Here is a 22209-nt window from a genome sequence, read left to right as displayed (position 1 = left end):
TTGGTTCCGGGTGGCTTGTAGATTGCTGGGTTCAGCCCTCGATCGTCCTTCGGTTTGACCCACAACACCGGGTGCCTGCAGGTGGTGCTCCCCGCCCCTTCTCTCCCATCGCCTCTACCCAGCCCCTAGTCAGGGAGGAAGTAAGGCCAAAGTGGGGAGAAGCCCTCTCCGCCGAGAGGCCAGCGTGCCACCGCTGCACTCAGGGAAACTTCGCAGTGAGTTACCTGCACTTGGAGAAGGGCCTTACCTGAGCGCGCCTCTGCCAATGGCAGCGCACCTGAGGGAGCTCCGCAGCCAATCACAGCGCGGCTCGGCCCTCGGGCTTGTACCCTTTAGTGAAAGAATTCAGCGCCTTGCGAGAAAGTTACCTGTGGCCGCCCAAGTCCGCCACTTTCCGCTCTGTGTCTGCCCATTGCCACGATCCGGGAGGACTCCGCGCCGCCGGGCCGCCTCCGAGCGCGGGCCCCATGTGAGGGCCCCCCCCCCCCCCATCCCACCTTTCCGGCTAGGTGAGGGCGCGAGCGAGCGGGCGAGCGAGAGTGGTGAGGGGGGACGAAAGCAGAATTACCTGTAGCTCTTGTTCTGCCATCTCGGGCGCTCTCACACACCTTCACCTGCACAGACTTGAAAGTCCAGTTTCACCAGAGGCTGAGGCTCCAGGAAAAGGGGAGCGAGTTCATTGGATCAAACATGTCACAAGAGTCGGACAAGTAAGTGGATCGCACGCGCCGGCGGCCGCTGCCGCTGCCACTTTGGGCTGACGGCAACTGGTTTGTTGTGTTTTGTTTTTTTTTTAAGTTGCTATTGTTGGTTTTTGTTTTTGTATTTTTTTGCTTTCTTTTCACTTTTTTTTTTCTTTTTGGTGGATCCAGACCCTCTCGGATTATCTTTCTACTCCGATTTAGGGGAGAAAACCCTACATGAACGTGAATGTTTAATACCCCTTTTGGGCCTGGCTAGTAAACGTGGGTTTTCTCCGCTTCCTCCCCGACGAATGACCTCAGCTCCCACTGCCCTGACCGGACGAACCCTTGGGCGCTGATTGAGATTTTGGTGGACGGTGGCGGGAGGCCTGTAGTCACCCCCTTGTCTGGAGGTGCTCCCCAGCCTTGGACTTCCTGGACCGTTTGGAAGTTCAGCCGTCCTCCTTCGATTAGGCCAAAGGGCCTGCTGGAAAAGCGGTCTGGGCCGCTTTTGTGTGCGCTCAACAAAGGGCTTTTATGCGAGCGCTGACACGGCCATCTTCCCCACTGGGGCGCCCCGGGGTGCGTGTGCGCTCCGCGTGGGCCCCCGACGGGAGCCAGGCACGGGCAGGCCGCAATGGAGGGGCCCGTGGGTGTGCCCGCGCCTCGCTCCCTCCCGCCACAAACGCATTGTTCGGTCCCCCCACGCAGGTGCGGGGCAGCAGCTCTGGGAAACGGGGGCACTGATTTTGAGGCCCGGTACGAAGGGGCACCCACACTTGGGCCAGGCTCCTGCGCCCCGACGTCGCAGGCTCGTACGCGTCCGGTGACGGCGCGGCCCACTGCTCGGAGGCCGCCACCTCGGGCGTGGGGCTCGATCCGCCTTCACCGAGGCTATCGATGGAAAGGGGGGGACCGTGGGGCGCGGGGACTCCGGACACTCCGCGACCTGGACCGTAGCTCCAGACTGGCGGGGAGCTGCGGCGTGAGCCGCGGGGCGCTGGGCCTGGTCCGTCGCGGTCCCCGCCTTGGGGACGGCTTTGTGCAAGCCGGGGGAGGTGGGGCCGAGGGCGGGCGCGGGAGGGAGCCGGAGGTGGGTCCCGCTGCCCTCCTTCCATTTGGTGGCGACACTTCCTTCCCCCTCCTCCCCGGGCGTCCAGGCCGGGAACTGGCTGCGTCCTATTGGAAGTGCTCAGAGGCCGCCCTTTTGCTGTCCCTGGTAACTTTACCCTGCCGGTGTGGCCATTCCAAGGGGACCTTCCTGAGAGTCTCCACCGAAAGAGCACAGGACCAGTCCCAAGCTGAGGGACCTGGAGCAGGGGAAGGCGGCTGGAAAGCCTGACTGACCTGAGTTGGGATGGAGGGGAAGGGCCAGCCTCCCTAGTAAAGTCGCGGGTCTGGCCGATCCAGGAGGCCTGCTGTCACTTAAAAACCTACTACGGTCGCCACCCTTTAAGATTTAACTGCTAAGTCCATAGGGGAGTGGAAGAACAAATGTTGGAAACTCGGCCAGGGGCTAGACCATGGGACACGGGTGGGAAAGCGGTTGATTGTAGGAGACATCCCCACCCACATCTCCACCGCCACTTTAGCTTTCTTGGTAGTAGAAGGAGTCAAACTCAAGTAACCCAAATCCAAGGCAATAATAACAACGTTTTGGTTTTCGGTTTTTTTTTTTTTAAATTATTTTTTATTTTCGTTTGGTGTAAAAAAACGGCTGCACATTTACTTTAATCGCACAATTAACATTTAGCTTGACTGCTTAGTTTTGTGGCACCACATGAGTCAAACGAATTAAGAATGAAAGTGGATGAGTATTTATTTTCCCCAAGTTATACTTAGCACCAATAGGGATAATTCATTCACTATTGAGTCTAAGTACTGAGTACTAACAATCTGGTTTAACGAGTATGTATTACCTAGTTTTTATGGCTAATGTCTATCTAGAATTACACGACCATTTAATGAAAGTAGCTTTTATCCAGTGGTTCTCGGGATTTCATTTTGCATCCTGGGCAAACTAACTAATGATATGTTAAGGTTAGGAGACCACAGTCAAACGTCCTTTGCTTAAAGTTTGAAGTAGTCCAGAACTTGTGGGTCACTTCTGTGAATCTGAGATTCTCTCTCGCTCTCTTTTTTCGAGACAGGGATTTCTGTGCGGCCCTGGTTGTCCTGGAACTAGCTCTGTAGACCATGCTGGTTTCTACGGCTGTCTCTGCCTCTAGAATTAAAGGCGAAATGCCCCGAATTTTCTTAATGTTGAAATTCTACCGGGCCCCTGCAGGAATGGATCAGGTGGTTGAGGCATTTGATGGGGTTGAGACTCCAAGAGAAAGTACCTCAATAGTTGGCCGAGGTTGCCAGTCACCTGAGCAAGGGAGAGGCCCCGAGCTCAGCTTGTAGTCTTTCCTGGTAAATCGGCCCTCGGAGGCCTGCCTGTATTTTCTGGAAACACTCCCCAGAGCACACTCTTAGAGATTAAATTACAAACCCCAGTGAGGTGCAGGTAATCTTTTTAGATTGCATTAGGAAGGTTTTTCTAGTTAGAAAGTTTGCCCTAAAGATGGATCATCTTTTTATTATTTATATCACCGTTTACTTATATATTTATTTCGTGTGTGTGTGTGTGTGTGTGTGTGTGTGTGTGTGTCTGTGTGTGCAGTTATTGAAGCTTGCACACAGAGGTCAGAGGAAGACTTGAAAACGTTAGTTCTTTTCTTCCATGTGGTTTCTGGGATGTCAGACTTGGCAGCAATCGCCTTTACCCCTGAGCCATCTCACAGGCCCATAGTCATCCTTTTGCTGGTGACTTTTCAGGTTGAAATGTTCTGCCTTGTATGTTCCACAGTGCTGATGCTATCTCTCCTTAAAGCAAAAAAGGAAGAAAAAAAGAGGACATTTTGTCTCTCTGCATTTTAAAATGTTCTGTTCTCCCATCTTAAACTTTTATGACAGTTGATAATCTGTCAACAGTATGTAAGCAAGGCTCTGTTCGATTAAGAAACTCTCCCCTCCAGGCAGTGGTGGAGCAAGCCTTTAACCCCAGTACTTGGGAGGCAGAGGCAGGTGAATCTCTCTGAGTTCAAGGCCAGCCTGGTCTACAGAGCTAGTTCCAGGACAGCCAGGGCTACACAGAGAAACTTTGTCTCAAAACAACAACAACAAAAAACAAAACAAAAAAAGAAAAAGAAAAGATAAAAAAGAACTCTGAATTATTTTACTGCCAAACTGTATAACATATATCAAGAGAAGACACACTCATGTGCGTAGGATAATTGATTTCATATGGGTATTTTCATAAGCATAAAAGCATGCTTTCTAGTTTATATAATGCTTGCAATATATTAATACTGTTACAAGAGGAAACAGAGATGTATGAAATAGGCCATATCCATAAGGGGCTCACACTACAGTGGAGGGCAAGCCAAAAATGGACATTAATTCATGACAGTGCTTGGAAAATGCCCAAGAGCTACAATAATTTTAAAAACAGTTAAAAGCAGGGCGGTGGTAGCGCACGCTTTTAATCCCAGCACTTGGGAGGCAGAGCCAGGTGGATCTCTGTGAGTTTGAGGTCAGCCTGGTCTACAGAGTGAGTTCCAGGACAGGCACCAAAACTACATAGAGAAGCCCTGTCTTGGAAAAAAAAAAAAAAAAAAAATTGTTCCACCATCACCTGGCACAATTCATGATTAATAATACCCATTTTTCCCTATTTATCCTTATCTACCTGCTACAACTATAGTCATTTTGTGTGTTTTAGCTTAAGGAATTGACTAAATACATTTAGCTAAAATTTCTTTAATTTTTATATTCATTTGGCTATGTTAAATATCTTTTAAGGTAAAAAAAATGCCAATAATTTATCATATCTCCACTATACCAGTACAAATACGTATTCATTTTTTCACCTCAAATGTATCTTGAGATCCAGACATTGAGACTCACTGGTGCTTAACATATGTTAGGAGAACAAGGTCAACCAATTGAGAAGTAAAAATAATAAATTAGGTGAGCATAGATGCTTGCTGGAAGCCACGCATGAAAGAGGGGTGAAGATCTGGGAGGATGTGTTTCACATAGTGTCAACCTGTGAAGAAAGACATGCAGGAAATGAGGGATCGACCCCTGAAGATAAATAGCTGGAGTAGAAGGCCTTGAGGTGAGCATGCGCAAGAAGTGGGTGAATGAGAGAGATAAGGCAACTAGTGAATCAGTGTAAACCGTTCTCTGTTGATCCAGACACCTGCATACTTGGTAACAAAGTTGTGCTGGAATAGGGCAGTCAGGAAGCAGCAGCCAGTGAGTAAATGATCAGTCCGGTGTCCTCTCCTAGCACTCCTGGGTTTACTACTGAGGGTGGAGCATTTGGTTCTTTTAGAGAGGGCTGAATCGTGCATGCATACTTGCTATTACAAAGTGAGCAAATGTGCACACAGCAGAAGAGCCCGGGTCAGAGCTGAAGCACAGGGACAGAGTGCAGGTGGCGGTTGCCAGACAAGCCGGTCTCTCCCAACTCTGGATCTAGCCTACCGCACTCTTGGAGGGCTCAGATCTAGGACATGAGCCTGTGCCAGAGACTGCCTTGTCTTCCTCTTGCTCTCATTCAGTTCTGCGAACTGCACCCATCAGAGTGCTTGGATTTGTCAAATGAGGAAAACACTGCACACTGCTTTGATTGGTGTCCCATCACCCACCGAGTGAAGTGACCTACGGGCAAGACTGATTTACCTAAAAACGGGGAAAAAACAAAATGTTGGCTAACACTACCAAAATACAGCCTAAAAAAATCTAGGAATAAATTATGTTTGTGCTTAATAATAGGATTCCACACACAAACTCTTGATAGCCTTCCTTTTTAAGCTTGTCTGATTGTTCAAACAAACAAACAAACAAACAAACAAACAAACAAACAAACCACCTGAGGCAAATGATAAACCACAGATAGCCCTCAGCCCTTAGAGGTGTCCTGTTTCTCCTGACCAATCAGGAATCTCTATATAAGCTTTGACCCAGACTTTACTTGATTATTCGATTAATAATGGAGCTAATCCTTTCAACGACCACTTTACACTATAAATGCAAAATCTGGAACTTTAAATGCTCGCCAACGCCGCCTCCTGCTCTACCCTAGCTGCCTCTGCTTGGGCTGCTGCTGATATGATTTTAACCGGATGCAAGAATTCCCAGACCTCCCCCCACTCCCCGGGGGTGTTTGCTCTCATTGTTTTGCTAAACTGTGGCTTAGGGAAGAGTGTGTGTGTTGGGGTCATTTTGACAGCTCACCTGTTTACAGAGCTGCTAAAGACCTGTTTGAAGTCTTTCAAGCCCCTCCTGGCCGGCTCCTAGGTGGACTTGAGTAAGAAGCCTGTCTGCTCCTCTCTGGTTTTACACTGTAGCTCATCCTGAGGGTTGTCCTCTTTCTGAATTTATAGTCTATGCTTCCAGCTCAGAGAAGGTAAAGGGTTCTAGTGTGGTGTTGGTCCCTGCTGAAACAGCTGCTCCAAATGGATGCCATAGCTTTTCTCCCGGGGCTCTTGGAAGTTTGAAGTATGACCATGACAAGATAGTGCTGGAAACTGACCACAAAGTCCAGGCTGACAAAATGGGCCCAGGGCCCCTCCAAGCAGGATTGAAAATAAGTCCTAGATGACAAAGCCTCACTATGTAGACCAGGCTAGCCTTGAATCTGAGGTCCCCCTGCTTCAGCCTCTAGTGCGGTGCTGGAATCAGTGGTGGGCACCACTGCACAGGAGTGGGATTCACCAGTCTTCCCAAAGTAGAAAGGACAATTTGGGAAAGTAGCCAGGAAACTCAGACGCAAAAGGAGCATTTAAATCATAGTAACTGAGCCCAAGGACTCTGAGATGGGCGATTGAAGGTGTATATAGATAAGATTTACTTTAGGGTGAGTTGTTAAGTTTACTTTTAAAGAATTCTTAGATAATCAGGCAGTTTTTTCAGTTCCCTTTCATGACTCTGTTCTAACCTGGCACATACATTTTTCTCCCCATCCCCTCCTTCCTTCCATCTCTCCCTCTTTTGTTTTTTGAAATAAGTCTTCCACAGCTCAGGCTAGCCTCAAACTCACTAGCCAAGGATAAACTTAAACTCCTGATTCTTCTGGCTCTGGAGTGTTGGGATATCAAGTGTGCATTTCTGATGTGGTTTGTGTGTTTTTCTTCAAGACAGGGTTTCTCTGTGTAGCCTTGCTGTCCTGGAACTTGCTCTGTAGACCAGGCTGGTCTTGAACTCACAGAGATCTGTCTGCCTCTGTTTCCCAAATGCTAGGACTAAGGGCTGTCAAAGCACTTCTGATTTTTTAATGACTGCTTTGGTTGGGTAGTCCTTTTCCTCTTTCCTTACTTCCCCACTCTCCTGAACCGACATGTTCTTATTCCCCGCTCCTGTTCTTTTTGATCTGTCTCCCTGATATCTTCATTTAGTATTCCTCCCGTATCATCTGGTGAGAACTGACTGTTGCCCATGGAGGTATCTTGAGTCTTGCTGTCGATGGTTTAACTGCATCGCTTTGGCCTTCGCAGCCCAGCAGTCCATCCTTGTCACCTTGCTCCAAGGGTCAGAGGATGGCTGCAGGGGTTGCCTTGTCTAATTTAAATGAGTTGACTTTTAACCCTGGGGGGTGGGGAATCCCTGGCACCCATGTTGGGGTGTCTTCACACTCTCTGCCTTCCCAGGTGGTGGTACTCAGGGACTGCTGTTAACTAAAGTTTATCTAGGCCTGTCCCGAAACCAGAGCCATCAGCTTGGGAAACCTGCCCAGGAAGAATTCCTCAGCGAGCAGCAACAGGCTGAAGTAGGAATTTGCTTTGGCCCTAGAGGACTAGTTGGCAGCTGGTGACTTAGTCACAGCAGCTCCTGCTTGGGCGTCCTTCAGCAGCGTTCCTTTTGGCCTCCAGATCCCCGCCGACCTCCATCCACCTGCCCGTGCAGTGATATCTCTTAGACAAATCCAGCCTCTTTCATCAGTTTTATTTATTTATCCATTGCTAGCAAGGTATAATTTATGCTGTTGTTTTTCTTTTTCCTTTGGTAATCTTGGGGGTCAAGCCCAGCACCTCCCATATGCCAGGCAAATACAGTGATGTTCCCAGTTCCACCATAAGTTTTGTTTGTTTTTTGAGACAGGGTCTCTCTGTGTAGCCCCAGCTGCCAGAACTCAAGGTCCTCCTGCCTCTGCTTCCTCCAGTACTGGGATCACACCCTGCTGTTTATCTATCACCATCAACAACAATAACACACACACATGTGTTTATATTGATGGTTGTTTTGTGGTTTTTCCTGCATGTATGTCTGTGCACCATTTGCTTGTCTGGTGCCTGCAGAGCCCAGAAGACAGCATGGGATTCCCTGGAACTGGACTCACAGCTGGTTGTGAGCTGGTTGTGGATACTGGGAATTGAACCTAGGTCCTTTGGAAGCAGCCAGAGCTCTTAACTGTTGAGCTCTACCCACTACTGTAGGCTTCTTAGCAGTAAGTGGCAAACAGTGCAGAATTATAAAGGCTAACTGCAACAGAAACAAGACTGTGTCTGAGGGGATCTTTACCCTCCCCCAACCCAACTGTCCTGGGAAAAGAGAAATATTTTTAACTTGGTGTGTTGGTGAGTAGTAGCAATTTTATTTATTAAAGAGTATGCATTCTGAATTGCTCCTCCAATAGCCACCGGGTCTTGGGAACTTTATGGAAGTACTAGTTGAGCTGGTAAGGTCAGGGGATTTCAGGGGATATTGTCATGAAAATGAGTCTGCGCCATAGAGAAGGCTGGTGCATTTGAATGGGCGGTCTGTGAAAGCAGTCGCTGCCTGTGGCATGCGACGCGGCCTATTTTACTTGGTAATGAACGTGGGTGCCAGTGGACTGGGCCGGCAGGACTTCGCAGCGGCCTGACTTGGCAGCGGCCTGACTTGGCTTGCTCTCAGAGCAGGAAAGGGGGGCAACAGTTACTGCCTCTGTAAACGCGAAGGGCCCGTCTCTGGTAAAGGCCCGTGCTCAGAGCTTCCAGTTTCTGTTTTTTGTTTCTCATCTGTTTGTTTATTTATTTATTTTGCAGCTCGAGAATGGAGCCCAGAGCATCCCATATGCTAGGCAAACTCTGACATTGAGTCCCCCCCCCCCCCCCCCCATCAGCCAAAGATCAGGGCTGAAAGAGGCAAGTTGGGGAGAGGGAAGGGGAAAGGAAGGGATAAAGCAAGCGTGGACAGGATGAGGTTGCTTTAGCAAGGGTGGAGTGGCCTGTGTTTGCTCAGCAGACAGGCAAGAACAAAGTGGCTGGGTGCACTGAGGCAGGTGGATGGCATGAAACTGTTCCTGGGGAATTGAGTCGGTTTTAACTTGAGGGCTAGAATCCTGAAGTGGAACAAATCTTAGGGCCCACGTTGACCGTGTGAGTAACCGAGCTAAGGATTTGGGGTTGAAGGTTTCACAAGCAAAGTGTTCAGTGTCCTTTCTGTGCTGTACGCGGGGACTGTATGCATGAGACCAAGTCTGGAGTGCTCTGGAAAAACTCACTTCTTTTTCTTTGAAGGAAGCAGGCGTGGGTATTGCGTGGACACAAGTCTGGGGAATGCTGGCTTGGGTTCTGAGTGCCCTCCTGGGAGTTCCCAGGGGCCTTCCTTCCCACCCTCAGCCCACACCATTGCCTTCATTCTTAGGTCAGTGAGCTTTCTGTACTGCTCTGATCTGTCTTTTCAAAGAAGCCAGGAACAAAGGAGCAATTACCTCTTTCCTGTATTGCCAATAAGATAATGAACTATGATCAGAATATTCTCTTCATTATTTTTTTCTTTTCCATCTGCAAAAATGGAGTTGAATGAAGTGATCTCTGAGGATAATCGCCTCTCCAGTGTCTGGAGTCTACTTTCCTCCAAAGGGGTCTGGGCTGGTGGAGGAGGCTCCTAGGATCCGGCGATGCCAGGCTGCGGGCCTGGCTGCTCTTCATGAGCCCCTCCTGGCCTTCCAGAATCAAAGACGGCTGATTAAGATCCCAGATGATTTGAGGCCTCCAGCAGGGGGCATGGTGAGGGCACAGAATTCCGAAGGGCAGCTAGGCGGCTTCTCTAGAGGATTCCTGCCCTGCACAGCCTCCTGGGGCCGGTAGATAAGGGGTCCAGGAAATCAGATAAAGGCTGGCAGGGACTCCGAGAACTTCTTCACTGACCGGGTCCTGGAAGTGGCTTCTGCTCGGCTCATGGAAGGAGAGTGAGGCAATGGGGACTGAACCAAGGGGTCACTAAAACCTTAAGAAGGTGAGAGGAGTGGTCTGCTCCTCCCCCTTCCTCTGCCCCTCCCCCTCCCATCTCTTCCTCCTCCATTCTTTCTTCCTCCTGTCTCCTCCTCTGCTTTGTCCCAGCCCTTCTTCTCCTCTTTTCTTCCCTTCATCCTTTCTTCCTCCTCCTCCTCCTTTTCTCTAGGCCCCCCTTTAGTAAAACATAATCCGGGGAACTCATTGTCAGGAAATACTGCCAAGACCACAGCTTAGAGTTCAGCTGCAGTTTTACACCAAGTACAAAGTCATATTATTTCACATCAGGGTACACAGCTGTCATTCATTTAGGCCAGGAGTAAAATCCCATCATATTGAATGGAGGGATTTAACCCCCCTGAGGTGGATATTCTTTGGCTAGTAGCCCTTGAAGTTGTGTTGGAAGAATCTTATTTAAGACACAAGAGCTCTAGTACTTACCTTTTTTGTTTTTTTGAGACAGGATTTGTCTGTGTCACAACCCTGGCTGTCCTGGAACTCACTCTGTAGACCAGGCTGGCTTTGAACTCACAGAGCTCCACCTGCCTGAGTGCTGGGATTAAAGGCATGTGCTACCACCACCCAGGTACATACTCTTAGGAGGGGTGGTTAAGTGATGAAGAGCATGTACTGCTCTTCCAATAGATTAGAGTTTGATTCCTAGCACTCCTACTGGGTGACTCACAACCACCTGTAACTCCATCTCCAGGAGCTCCAACTCTACTGGCTTCCATGGACACTAGGACACACTTGGACATACACAACACACACAACTGTACCTCTAATTAGAAATAGTAAAAATAAATTGTAGACGAATTTCTAAATGGTCTTATTAAATAAAAAACACGGAGCCAAATATAGGGGTGAAAGCCTTAGAGATCAGGGAAATAGTGAGAGCCACCAGCCGACCTTACCTCTCCAGCTCTGCAGCTTCCAAATGCGAGTTACTTCCTGTCCACCAACACCTTTATATGCCTTGCTTTTCTGCCCTCTCATTGGCTCTTAGCCCAGCTACCTCACTTCCTTGTCACTGTCTGTCTGTACAGACCTCCAGGTCTCTATGGTTGGTACTGGGATAAAGGCATGTGTCACCATGCTTGGCTCTTCCCTAGGATGGCCTTGAACACACAGAGACCCTGCCTGCTAAGTGATCGGATTAATGGTGTGTGCTGCCTGACTTTGTTTACTTAAAATGGCTGGCCTTTTCCCTTTGATCTCCAGGCAAGCTTTATTTATCAAAGCGCAAATAAAATATCACCACAATAAATCTTAAAATACGTATATCATTCCTATTGAATAAAAGACAGATATCAGGATGCAAATGTAGTTAAGCATAAACCGAGAGTTCATAAAAATTATGCAAGTGGCCAATAAACACGGAGAATAGTGGTTAGGTTTGTTAGTAACCTGAGAAGCACACTTTATAGCAGGAGTGATCCAGATTACCCTGACAAATTGGTCAAGGTTAGCAGAGCTGGGTTAAGGTAAAATATCAAGGCTGTAGGATCACAGATCATTACAAAATCTCTGAAAGTCAGGTTAGTAAACTACATATTTACACGTGTGCCTGGTGCATGAGGAGGCCCGAAGTAGGGGTTGAGTTTCCCAGAACTGGAGTGACAGATGCCTGTGAGCTGCTGGGAACAAAATCCTAGTCCTGTAAGAACATTGGTGTTCGACAGGCGGTGGGGGCGCACGCCTTTAATTCCGCACTTGGGAGGCAGAGGTAGGAGGATCTCTGTGAGTTCGAGGCCAGCCTGGTCTACAACAAGAACATTGGTGTTTTTAACTACCAAGGAGCTTTCTAGCTCCCGTTTTTTGGTGTGTTTTTGAGACTGGGTCTTATTATATAGCCGAAGCTGGCCTCAAACCTGTATTCAGGCTTTTGCCTCCTAAGTGCTAGGATTACTGGCCTATGCTCAGCTATAGTATTGATTTTCAAAGTAAGAAATCAGAAAACCCCTAAATGCCTGGCTACAGAGGGTTGGCTTGGAAGTTGAGGTTCAGCAAAATAAGAGGCTGCTATGTTAACATTAGAAGTCGTGTCATGAGCTGAGCAGTGGTGGCGCAAGGCTTCAATCCCAGCATTCAGGAGGCAGAGGCAGGCAGATCTCTGAGTTCCAGACCAGCCTGGTCTACAGAGCGAGTTCCAGGAAAGCCAGGGCTACACAGAGAAACCCTGTCTCAGAAAACAAAACAAAACAAACAAACAGACAAAAACAGCCATTCTGCCATGGATGCATTTAAAAATGACTCATACCCACCCCAACAAAACTGAAACGCTTGTTCCCGTGCCCCAGTGAATGAATTCCCTGTCCCCCTTTCTGGCCCAGTGTGCCAGGCTGCCCCATGGCTGTGCCCATTGGCCTCTGCTTTGTTTCTTCACATGCCTGGACATCAGGATCTTTGTGCAGTTTGAAGCTGGAGAACGAACAAGAGCACAAGGGAATCTTTTACCACCCCCACCACCTACCCACCCTCACCCCACCCCCCGCCACACACACACACATACACACACCGTAGACTGTAGACTGCATGCCTGTGCCTGTTTGCACACGTCAGAATTTCCCCTGAAGTGCCTTCTGCACTGTCCCAGACTGCTCTGGAGTGATCTTGGGAGAGAGGTCATTGGCTCCAGCCGGGTTGGTTTTCTATGAGGATGTCATGGGAGAGCCTGAAATTGGACTTCTAATGCTGAAAACAGTGGAGAACTGAGTTAATGGCCTTTTCCCCATCTCATGAACTGGCTTCTGCTCAGGAGACGATCCACACAGCTAACAACATTCATTAGGACATGGAGAAGCTGGCTTTGGGGAATCAGTGATCTTGCCAAAGTTACATTGAGAAGAAGAAAAGAAAAAAGCCTTAAAACTTTTGTGAGATGTGAACAAGGAAGAAAGCAGCTGTGGGCTGCAGGAATCAAATGTGTGAAGTAGCAGGTCTGCTTTGGGGTGATGTGTTCACAAGTGGGATTTGTGTGGCTCTCCTGTCCCGGTCTGCCTGCGGTCAGGACAGATCTCTCCCACTCCATCCCCCAAGTAAACACACAGAGGCCCATATTAATTATAACTGCATGGCCATGGCTCAAGACTTTTGCTAGCTAGCTCTTATATCTTAAATTAGATAACCATTAATCTATGTATCTCCACATGTTCCGTGGCTTTACCTGCGTCCCATTACATGTTACTCCTCCGGCGGCTGGCTGGCAGCTGTCCCCTGCTTTCTTCCTGTCTCTCTCTTTGAATTCCCCACCTGCCTCTATGCTGCCTTGCCATAGGCCAAATGGCTTTATTTATCAACCAATCAGAGCAACACATATTTGCAGCGTACACAAAGACTTCCCTTCTCTGTACATAAACTTACCAGGCCCAAAATACTACATTTAAAAAAAAATCATCTTTGGTTGCTGGAAGTCTAATCAAAACTGGGTTTGACTAATCTCCTGGGAGTAGAAGGGAAGGACGTGTATGGTCCCTGTCTTACCCTGTGTTTGTCGTGAATTGTAGCATGCTGCCTAGGGTGAATGCTCTGTAGCATATCCAGGCACACAAAAACACAAACTTGCACTGGTGTGGTGGTGCACGCCTTTAATCCCAGCACAGGGTTTCTCTGTGTAGTTTTGGAGCCTGTCCTAGAACTCACTCTGTAGATCAGGCTGGCCTCGAACTCACAGAGATCCACCTGTCTCTGCCTCTCAAGTGCTGGGGCTAAAGGTGTGCACCACCACCGCCCGGCAGAGGTAAGAATTAAAATAAAAAAAGTAGAAGCCGGGCATGGTGTTCCATGTCTTAAGTCCCAGCCCTAGGAAGCAAAGGCAGCAGATTTCTTGAGTTGGAGGCCAGCCTGGTCTATAGAGTGAGTTCCAGGACAGCCAGGGCTACGCAATGAAACCCTGACTCAAAAAATAAATAAAATAGGGAGCTGGAGAGTACCAGCTGCTCTTCCAGAGGACCCACATAGCAGCTCACAACTGTCTGTGACTCCAGTTCCAGGGGATCTGACACCTTCACACCAATGCACATAAAATTAAAAAAAAAAAAAAAAAGCAAAGTGTTTTAAAAATAAATAAATAATAAAATAGAAAACTGAGAAGAGAGGGAGAAACATCATTTGCATACAGTGTGATATTACGTCTAGAAAACAGCAAAGAATCACTGAGTAACTATTACAGACAATAATACCATAAACTGAGGTGGCTAGATTAAAAAAAAAAACATTTAAAAGTTAATCATGATAACAATTTAATAAAAATGCAAAATCTATGTTAGGAAAATATTTTAATGAATCTGAAGAACATCAAAGAGTATGTAAATAAATGGAGCAGGCATACTTGGTTGTTGGCAGATAACTGGCCTGGAATGTACCGGCCGTGAATTTAATCACCAGCACGCAGCATTTAGGCGGAAGATCCATTCTTACACGAACACACCTTTTTTAAATACGTGTGTTAACTTGCTTGCTTGTTTGTCTATTGCAGAGGTGTGTGCACGCCACGGTACATGTGTGGAGTGCCGAGGCCACCTGCAGGCTCATTTCTCTCCTTCACCATGTAGGTAGGTCCCTAGCATCAGGCTCGGAGCTCCGTTACCCGCTGAGTCATCCTGCCAGCCCAGAATACACAGCATTAATAAGATAGCAGTTTGCCAGTGGTGGTGTGCAAGTCTTTAATCCCAGCACTCAGGAGGCAGAGGGAGGTAGATCTCTGAGTTCGAGGCCAGCCTGGTCTGCAGAGTGAGTTCCAGGACAGCGAGCGCTACACAGAGAAATTCTGTCTTGAAAAACACAAAAAAAGAAAAAAGAAATATGGAAGGAAAGAGAGAAAGAAAGAGAAAAAGGAAGGAAGGAAGAAGAGAAAGAAGGCTGGAGACATGACATACGGCTTTTTCTGAGGACGTGAGTTCAGTTCCCATCACCTATATCAGGTGGCTTACAACTGCTTGTAACCCCAGCGCCAGGGGGATCCGAGACCTCTGACCTCTGTGGATATTTGCACACACTCCCCTCCCCCCACATACATAATTAAATAGTAAGAAAAATCTTGAAAAAAAGAAAGAAAGAAAGAAAGAAAGAAAGAAAGAAAGAAAGAAAGGAAAAGAACAATGAGTCACAAAGGATGAATTTGGCGGTGTAAGAATTTGAAATCTCTAAGGAACAAAACCACACCACAGCCCAAAGACAGACTGTGGTAAGCAATGATCAGTATCTCAATACACAAACAGCTTCTAAAAAACCAAGAACAGACCAATAACAAAAAAGTAGAAAAAGCACATTAACACTGGAGCTCTCTCTCTCTTTCCCTTTCTCTCTCTCTCTCTCTCTCTCTCTCTCTCTCTCTCTCTCTCTCTCTCTCTCACACACACACACACACACACACACACACACAAATAAATGTAAAAAAAAATCAATGAACAAAAATGATGAATCGTGGCATATACAGAGAGTTTGCAGAAGTTGGACCCACACAGTGTGAGCCCCAGTCCCTGGGAGACTGCCCTGGCTTCACACAGTGCTTTACAGGTTTCATGGGGGAAAAGTCAAAAATCCTAGATAGCTTAAGAATTATTTAAAACAAGTTCTAACACTGCTGGAACTAAATGTGTTCCCCCCTTAACTGGTAGCCAGTTGCCTTTCTAGGTCTTCTCTGCTAGATCTGCTCAGGAAACAGACAGGCACAACCAAGAAGTCAGCCATGAGGGGACAGAATGAACAACCGTGGTCTTTCACTCTCTTATTCCGCCCGCCTCTGCCTCCCTAGTGCTAAGTTTAAAGGTGTGTGCCACCACAGCCACCACCACCAGCCACGAAGGCATTTTCTTAAGAGTCCCTCTTCCCAGGTGATCGTGTGTCAAGTTGACATAAAACTAACCAACACATCAGGCATGGTGGAGCATGCCTATAACCCTAGTAGTATTCAGGAGACTGAGGCAGGGGGATTGCCACTAGTTTGAGACCAGTCTGGGCTACAAAGTAAAGACTAGTAATAAAGCAAGACCCGATCTCAAAACTACCACCACCACCAATAACAACAACAACAACAACATTAATATAAATTTAGTTTATCACGGGGCTCTGGATATTGAAAACTGACCTCATTTGAAACAGCATTATTTCTTAAGATTTTTATTTTTACATGTACTGTGTGTGTGTGTGTGTGTGTGTGTGTGTGTGTGCACTAGATCAAGCACAAGAGTAGTGCAAAGTGTGCACTGGTGTGGAGGTCAGAGGACAATCCATGGGACAAATTCTCTGTACCATATGGGTTCCTGAGGTTACATTTGGGTGGCCTGGTTTGATGACAAGCACCCTTAACCACTGAGCCATCTCGTCGACCTGTAACCCTATTTTTTTTTTTTTTTTTTTTTTTTGGTTTTGGTTTTTGGAGACAGGGTTTCTCTGTGTAGCTTTGGAGCCTGTACTGGATCTCACTCTGTAGACCAGGCTGGCCTTGAACTCATAGAGATCCACCTGGCTCTGCCTCCCGAGTGCTGGGATTAAAAACGTGCACTACCACCCCCGGGCCCTACTTTTTAGATAAACCACTGAAGCATTTTCTGACCACTAATATACCAAGGGGGGGAGTGGCTGGAGAGGGGGATGGCCGGAAGCCTGACCCAGCTGAGAAATGGAAACACAATGGCATCCCTCTTCAAAGCAGAGAGCACCAGCACTGAGGAATGTCTCCGGCTGCACCTGTCTCCATCTTCCTCAGCTAATTATCCCAAGAATGGAAGCTAAACGTGAAATGGCTGTTTTCGTAAGACAGCTTTTCCCCTTCTAATTACATCCTTAAACCTTAAATTAGCAGCCTGTGTTGTTTGAGGCCTCAGCACCTAGCAGGTGCTGGCCGTGTGTCTGGCTTCTCCTCACTCAGCACACCAGTGAGATGGACATCTGGGGTGACCCCCAGTGTTGTGGTGGTGTTTATGCTGAGCTTACTCATCAGCACTCTGCAGACAGAGTCTGTCCTTCACTGCAGTGGAAATGCTGATCTGAGTCATGGTGTTCAGTGGCAAAGAATTAGGAACCAATCTCAGACTCATTGGCTCGTCCCAGAGACAAGATGGTGGCTCAGAACCACTAACTCGCTGTGTTTACTCATGGTGAAGTCTCTAGAGCGGAACTCTGTATAAACAGACTTTAAAGATTCCAAAATAACAAATAAACAAGTACAAAGCTCTCACACTGGTTCTCAACCTTCCTAACGCTGTGCCCCTTTAATACAGTTCTTCATGTTGTGGTGACCCCAACCATAAAATTGTTTTTGTCACTACTTCATGACTGTAATTTTGCCACTGTTAAGAATTGTCATGTAAATATTTTTGGAGAGAGAGGCTTGCTGAATGGGTCACGACCCACAGGTTGAGAGCCACTGCTCTGTAAAGAGGGAAAAGACCATATTTGAGGCTGGGCTGAAGGTACAGCTCAGTGATGGAGTGGCTCCTTAGCAAGTTTAAGAGGGAGGAAGGGAGGGAGAGAGGGAAGTTGGAGGAAAGGAAACAAAGAAATGGCCATATAATCTATCTAAGTGGCAAAGATGAGGAAGGACAGCAGCCTTGTGCAGGACTGTGTCGTCCGCTTGCTCAGACTAGGATGAAATGCCTGGAGGAAGTTTGGAAATAAGAGCCAAATGCTTGGAAAAGTGCATGGTTCTGGATCAAGAATCCCAGTTCCTCGGGATGTGTTTAAACCCTGTACAAAGCTTAACTGCAAGGCTGATGCTATAGTACTGACTTCTGTAGGAAAAGGAATGGAGAAATGGTTACTTTATCTTGGAGAGTCCCATTCCATGTAAAATTGTGACGCCATTGAAGGATTTATCACCACAGAAAGTAACCTGAAATAAATAACAATTTAAAAAATAAGTCACTGGCCAGGCTGTAATGTCACACTCCTTTGCTCTCAGCACTGGAGAGGCACAGGCAGCAGATCTTTGTGAGTTCAAGGCCAGCCTGGTCTACACAGCAAGTTCCAGGCTGGTTAAGGCTACATAGTAAGATCCTGGCTCAAGAAACAAACAAACAAAAAAACAAAACCAAAAACTTGTATGTACAAATGAGAATGTGTACCATAAAACGCCTTCGGCAGACTGAGACCAGATGTGGTTGCACATGTTCGTAATCCCAGCACTTGGGAGGTGGAGGCAGGAGGATTATTAGTTCAGGGTCATCCTTCACGATGTGTGTTGTGTTTCAGGCCAGCGGGCTTACAGAAGACTGGCTTCTAGGACAGCAATAGTGGGAGGCATGAGGCAGGTCATCCGTGAGTACCACGCAAGTGTGATCTAAAATAATCCAGGGGCTGGGGAAATGATCCAGTGGGTGAGAGTCTTGCTGTGCAAAATGAAAACCGAGTTCTGATCCCCTGCACTCATTTAAAAAGTTGAGCATGGTGCATACTTACAACCCCGGAGCTGGGAGAAGCTGGTAGAGACAGGAGGAGCAGTGGGGCTTGCTGAGACAGCCTAGCCGAGAACTGACGAGCTCAAGGTCCTATGGATACCCTGCCTCAGGGGAAAAGGCAGAGAAGAAAAGATGAGACCGTACAACATCTTCCTCTGTCCTCTACACACACATATATATACATACACACATGTACATATATATATATATACATACATACAAACATGCATATATCACACACATGCACATACATATACACATGCACATACACATACATGCATGCATATACATACACACTTGCACGTATCACACACAAAACAAATAATAAAATCTAATCTAAGTCGGGAGTGGTGACACTGGATGGGGTGGCCCACGCCTTTAATCCTAGCACTCAGGTCAAAGAGGCAGGAGCATCTCTGTGAGTTCAAGACCAGCCTGGTCTACATACTGAGTTCCAGGACAGCTACATAGTGAGACCCTGTCTGACTCAAAAATACCAAAATCTAACTGATATGCCATGTAATAAAAATCTAAGAATGGAGAAAACTGTTTTTTAGAGTTACTTTTATTTATGTGTGTATGTGTGTTCCTATGTTGAGTGTTTACCACAAGTGCGCAGGTCCCCTGGAGGTGAGGAGGGTGTTAGATCCCTTGGGGCTGGAGCTACGGTTGGTTGTGCGCTGTCTGACGTGGGTGCTGGGAGCTGAACTGGTCCTCGGGAAGAGCATCTTAACCACTGTGCCTACTCTCCAGCCCTGGAGACATTCTGACATCTCCCGTGCTCTGGGAATATTTACACACCTAACCCAACCTTCGGCCGTGCGCGCTCTGAAGAGCAAGTTCAGTTTCGTTCACAGCGGGAGTGAGTGTGTGTGAGGCATGTGGACACCTGCATCTAAATGTGTCCAGGGATTTGACCACACAGGTGTTTCGTTGTTTGGGAAGGACGGAGAGGGAGGGAAAACGTGAGCCCGTCAGGTGAAGGACAGGAAACACACACGGCTCTGCCTAGTTCATTTCAACTTCAGGTGGCCAACGAGACGTGTCTCCAAGGTCATGGGCCAATTTAATAAGCAAGTTTGAGTGTTTTGTTGTTTTGTTTTTTGGTTTGTTTGTTTTTCACGATAGGGTTTCTCTGTGTAGCCCTGGCTGTCCTGGAACTCACTCTGTAGACCAGGCTGACCTAGAACTCAGAGATCCTCCTGCCTCTGTCTGTCCCTTAGTGCTGGAATTAAAGGCGTGTGCTACCATGACTGGCCATATTTAAGACATCTTAAACTTCCTTTTCATCATCACATTAGTTAGGGTTTCAAACAAGATGTTGAAAGCTGGGCCTGGAGAGGTGGATAGCTCAGCAGTTACGAGCACTTTCTGCTGCCCTGGATCCAGGTTCAGTTCCCAGAGCCCACAGGCTGCTCACAACCACCAGCCACTCCATTCTAGAGAGTCCAAAAGTCCTCTTCTGACCTCCTGGGGCACCAGGCACACAGGTGGTGCACATACACACGTACATGCAGACAAAACACTCGTATACATAAAATAAACAGGTCTGAAAAAAAAAAAACAACAGAGAAGGTATTGGAAGGTAGGACGGCGGAGGGTTTCTGTCTGTGCGGCAGGATGCTGCCTCTGCGGATTCAGGTTTCATGCTAGAGCGAGACTATCATTCTGGGTGGCTGACAAACACTGGGAATTTGTCCTCGGGGTTCTGGAGTTGCAACTTTGAGATCAGGCTGCCAGCACGGCTGAGCTCCCGGGAGGCCCTCTTCTGAGCTCTCTAAACCCATGGCTCACGAGTCATTCACGGGGATTCCTTCTAATATTGTCACTTTATGGATGATATTTCAACAGGAATTTGGGGGACACAAATGTTACAGAAACTATTAATGATGGTTTTTCATAATGTATTTTTTCTTATCTTCCTTTTTTTTTGATGCTAGGGAAATGCTCTACCACTGAGTGACATCTTAGTCTTATTATTAGTGTTTAGTGATATTCATAAACTTCTCAATTTTTTAAACATTCTTTTATAATCATGGTGTATTATTGTTATTTTAATAATAGTTTTATCTCATCAATTTGGGGTAATTAATTATTTATTTTTACTATTTGTTTATTTATTTGGAAAGGAGTGTCTCATTGGAGTGTATCCCTGGCTAGCCTGGAACTCACTATGTAGACCACCAGACATCTACCTGATTCTGTCTCCCAAATACTGGGTTATAATTCTTTTTGTTTGTTTGTTTTTTTCAAGACAGCGTTTCTCTGTGTAGCCCTGGCTGTCCTTGAACTCATTCTGTAGATCATGGTGACCTCAAACTCAGAGATCCGCCTGCCTCTGCCTCCCAGTATTAGAGGCGTGTATCACCACTGCCCGGTGGGATTATAATTCTTTAAAACTTCTATTTGTTTTTATTGTGTGTGTATGACAATCTTGCCTGCCAGGATGTCTATGTGCTACTTGTGTGCAGTGCCTGAGAAGGCCATAAGAGGGCATTGGACCCTTGGAACTGGAGTTATGGACAGTTGTAAGCAGCTGTGTGGGTTCTGGGAATCCAATCCAGGTCCTCTGGAAGAGTAGCCAATACTCTTACCTGCTGAACCATCTCTGTAGCCCCAGGGATATAATTCTTTGACTTTTAAACTCTGAGGATGTTTTTTTTCTTCTTAATTTTGATGTTAAATGGTGTGTGTGTGTGTGTGTGTGTGTGTGTGTGTGTGTGTGTGTGTGTGTGTATGTTCCTTCCTGGGGATGGAATCCAGAACGTCACATATACCAGGCAAGTCCTTTAGCGCTAAGACATCTTCAGCCTGATGCACAGATTCGGCTGATGGTTTTATGTCTCTGTTCATCCCATCTCCACTGTCACTGCTAGTGGGGACTTGAGCAGTTACTTTCTGTGCTTCAAGTTATCCCGTATAAAAAGGACAGGAGTGAGGGTCTTGGCTCTCACACTTGGGTTGCGATGTGCAGCTATAGTGCGTGGGTGTGGCAGACAGTGGATGGAGCTGTGGCTGTAACTGCTCTTCATTGCTGGTGTGTGCCAAGAGTGCATGGTCCGTTGGCTGCACTTCGCTGTCTGTGGCAGGCCGGCTGGTTAGAATGGGTTGGGAAGCAGTCCGTGTTTTCTGCTTTGTTGGACTTATCTACTCCAAGATGGGGCTGGAGCCTGGGAAAGTCTTTGACTGACCTTTCAGTTTCTTCTACACTTCCTTTGTCTGCTCAGACTGCGCATGGACAACAGTCTTAGCGCTTGCGGTTTTCACAAAGTCACCAGGTCCTTGTGACTTCTCACCCTTCATCGGATTTAACTCTTTCCCAGGCCAACCCTTACCTATCTATCCATACATACCTATCTATCCATACATAAGGCCATGCTTCAATACCTACCCCGGACAATCCATTCCTGCCTTTGTGGACATTTTACTAGGAAAACTGGGTCATGGTAAGATTGACTTACGCAGTAACTCCTGTGGATAGGACTGGAAGTGACCGGTGAAACCCAAGACATGCTTGTTGCAGTTTATACACGTTTTATTACAGACACACCAGGAACCAGACACCTAGGTGAGATTAAACATACAAAGATTTCATTAGGGAACTCCCTGTGAGGCCATGTAGGGAATGAGCTGGGAAAAGCCTCAGACCTTCAGGGACTGGGACTCTGAGTGCCGGAAGGGAGATGGCATGGATCAGTCTTTCAGCCTGGCGGTCTAAGAAAGGTTCTCAAAGTTTAGTGTTCAACTTCCTGCCATCTGGGGGAGTCAGCCGCTTCAGTTCCTGGCTTGGAACAGTCCCTAGCAGGCCTGGTCCCTGCGTGGCTCCTTTCCCCACAGCTGGGAGCTTTGAGCTGCTTT

The 22209-nt window shown here is 47.2% G+C and overlaps 1 protein-coding gene across 2 annotated transcripts in view; it reads left to right on the top strand.

The window, feature by feature from the left end:
• The first annotated feature begins 345 nt into the window (after positions 1 to 345).
• Positions 346 to 22209, top strand: part of Grhl2 (grainyhead like transcription factor 2) — a 142884-nt gene continuing 121020 nt past the window's right edge. For both annotated transcript variants that reach the window (XM_059247562.1, XM_059247561.1), the window contains exon 1: positions 346 to 710. In XM_059247562.1, the coding sequence (XP_059103545.1) occupies positions 691 to 710 (20 nt within the window). In that variant the 5' untranslated portion in view covers positions 346 to 690. The remainder of the gene's footprint in view (positions 711 to 22209) is intronic.

This window comes from Peromyscus eremicus, chromosome 20 (genome assembly GCF_949786415.1).
Source record: "Peromyscus eremicus chromosome 20, PerEre_H2_v1, whole genome shotgun sequence".
Classification (NCBI taxonomy): domain Eukaryota; kingdom Metazoa; phylum Chordata; class Mammalia; order Rodentia; family Cricetidae; genus Peromyscus; species Peromyscus eremicus.
The sequence above is the reverse complement of the archived record's forward strand: the minus strand, read 5'-3'. Positions and strand labels throughout refer to the sequence as shown.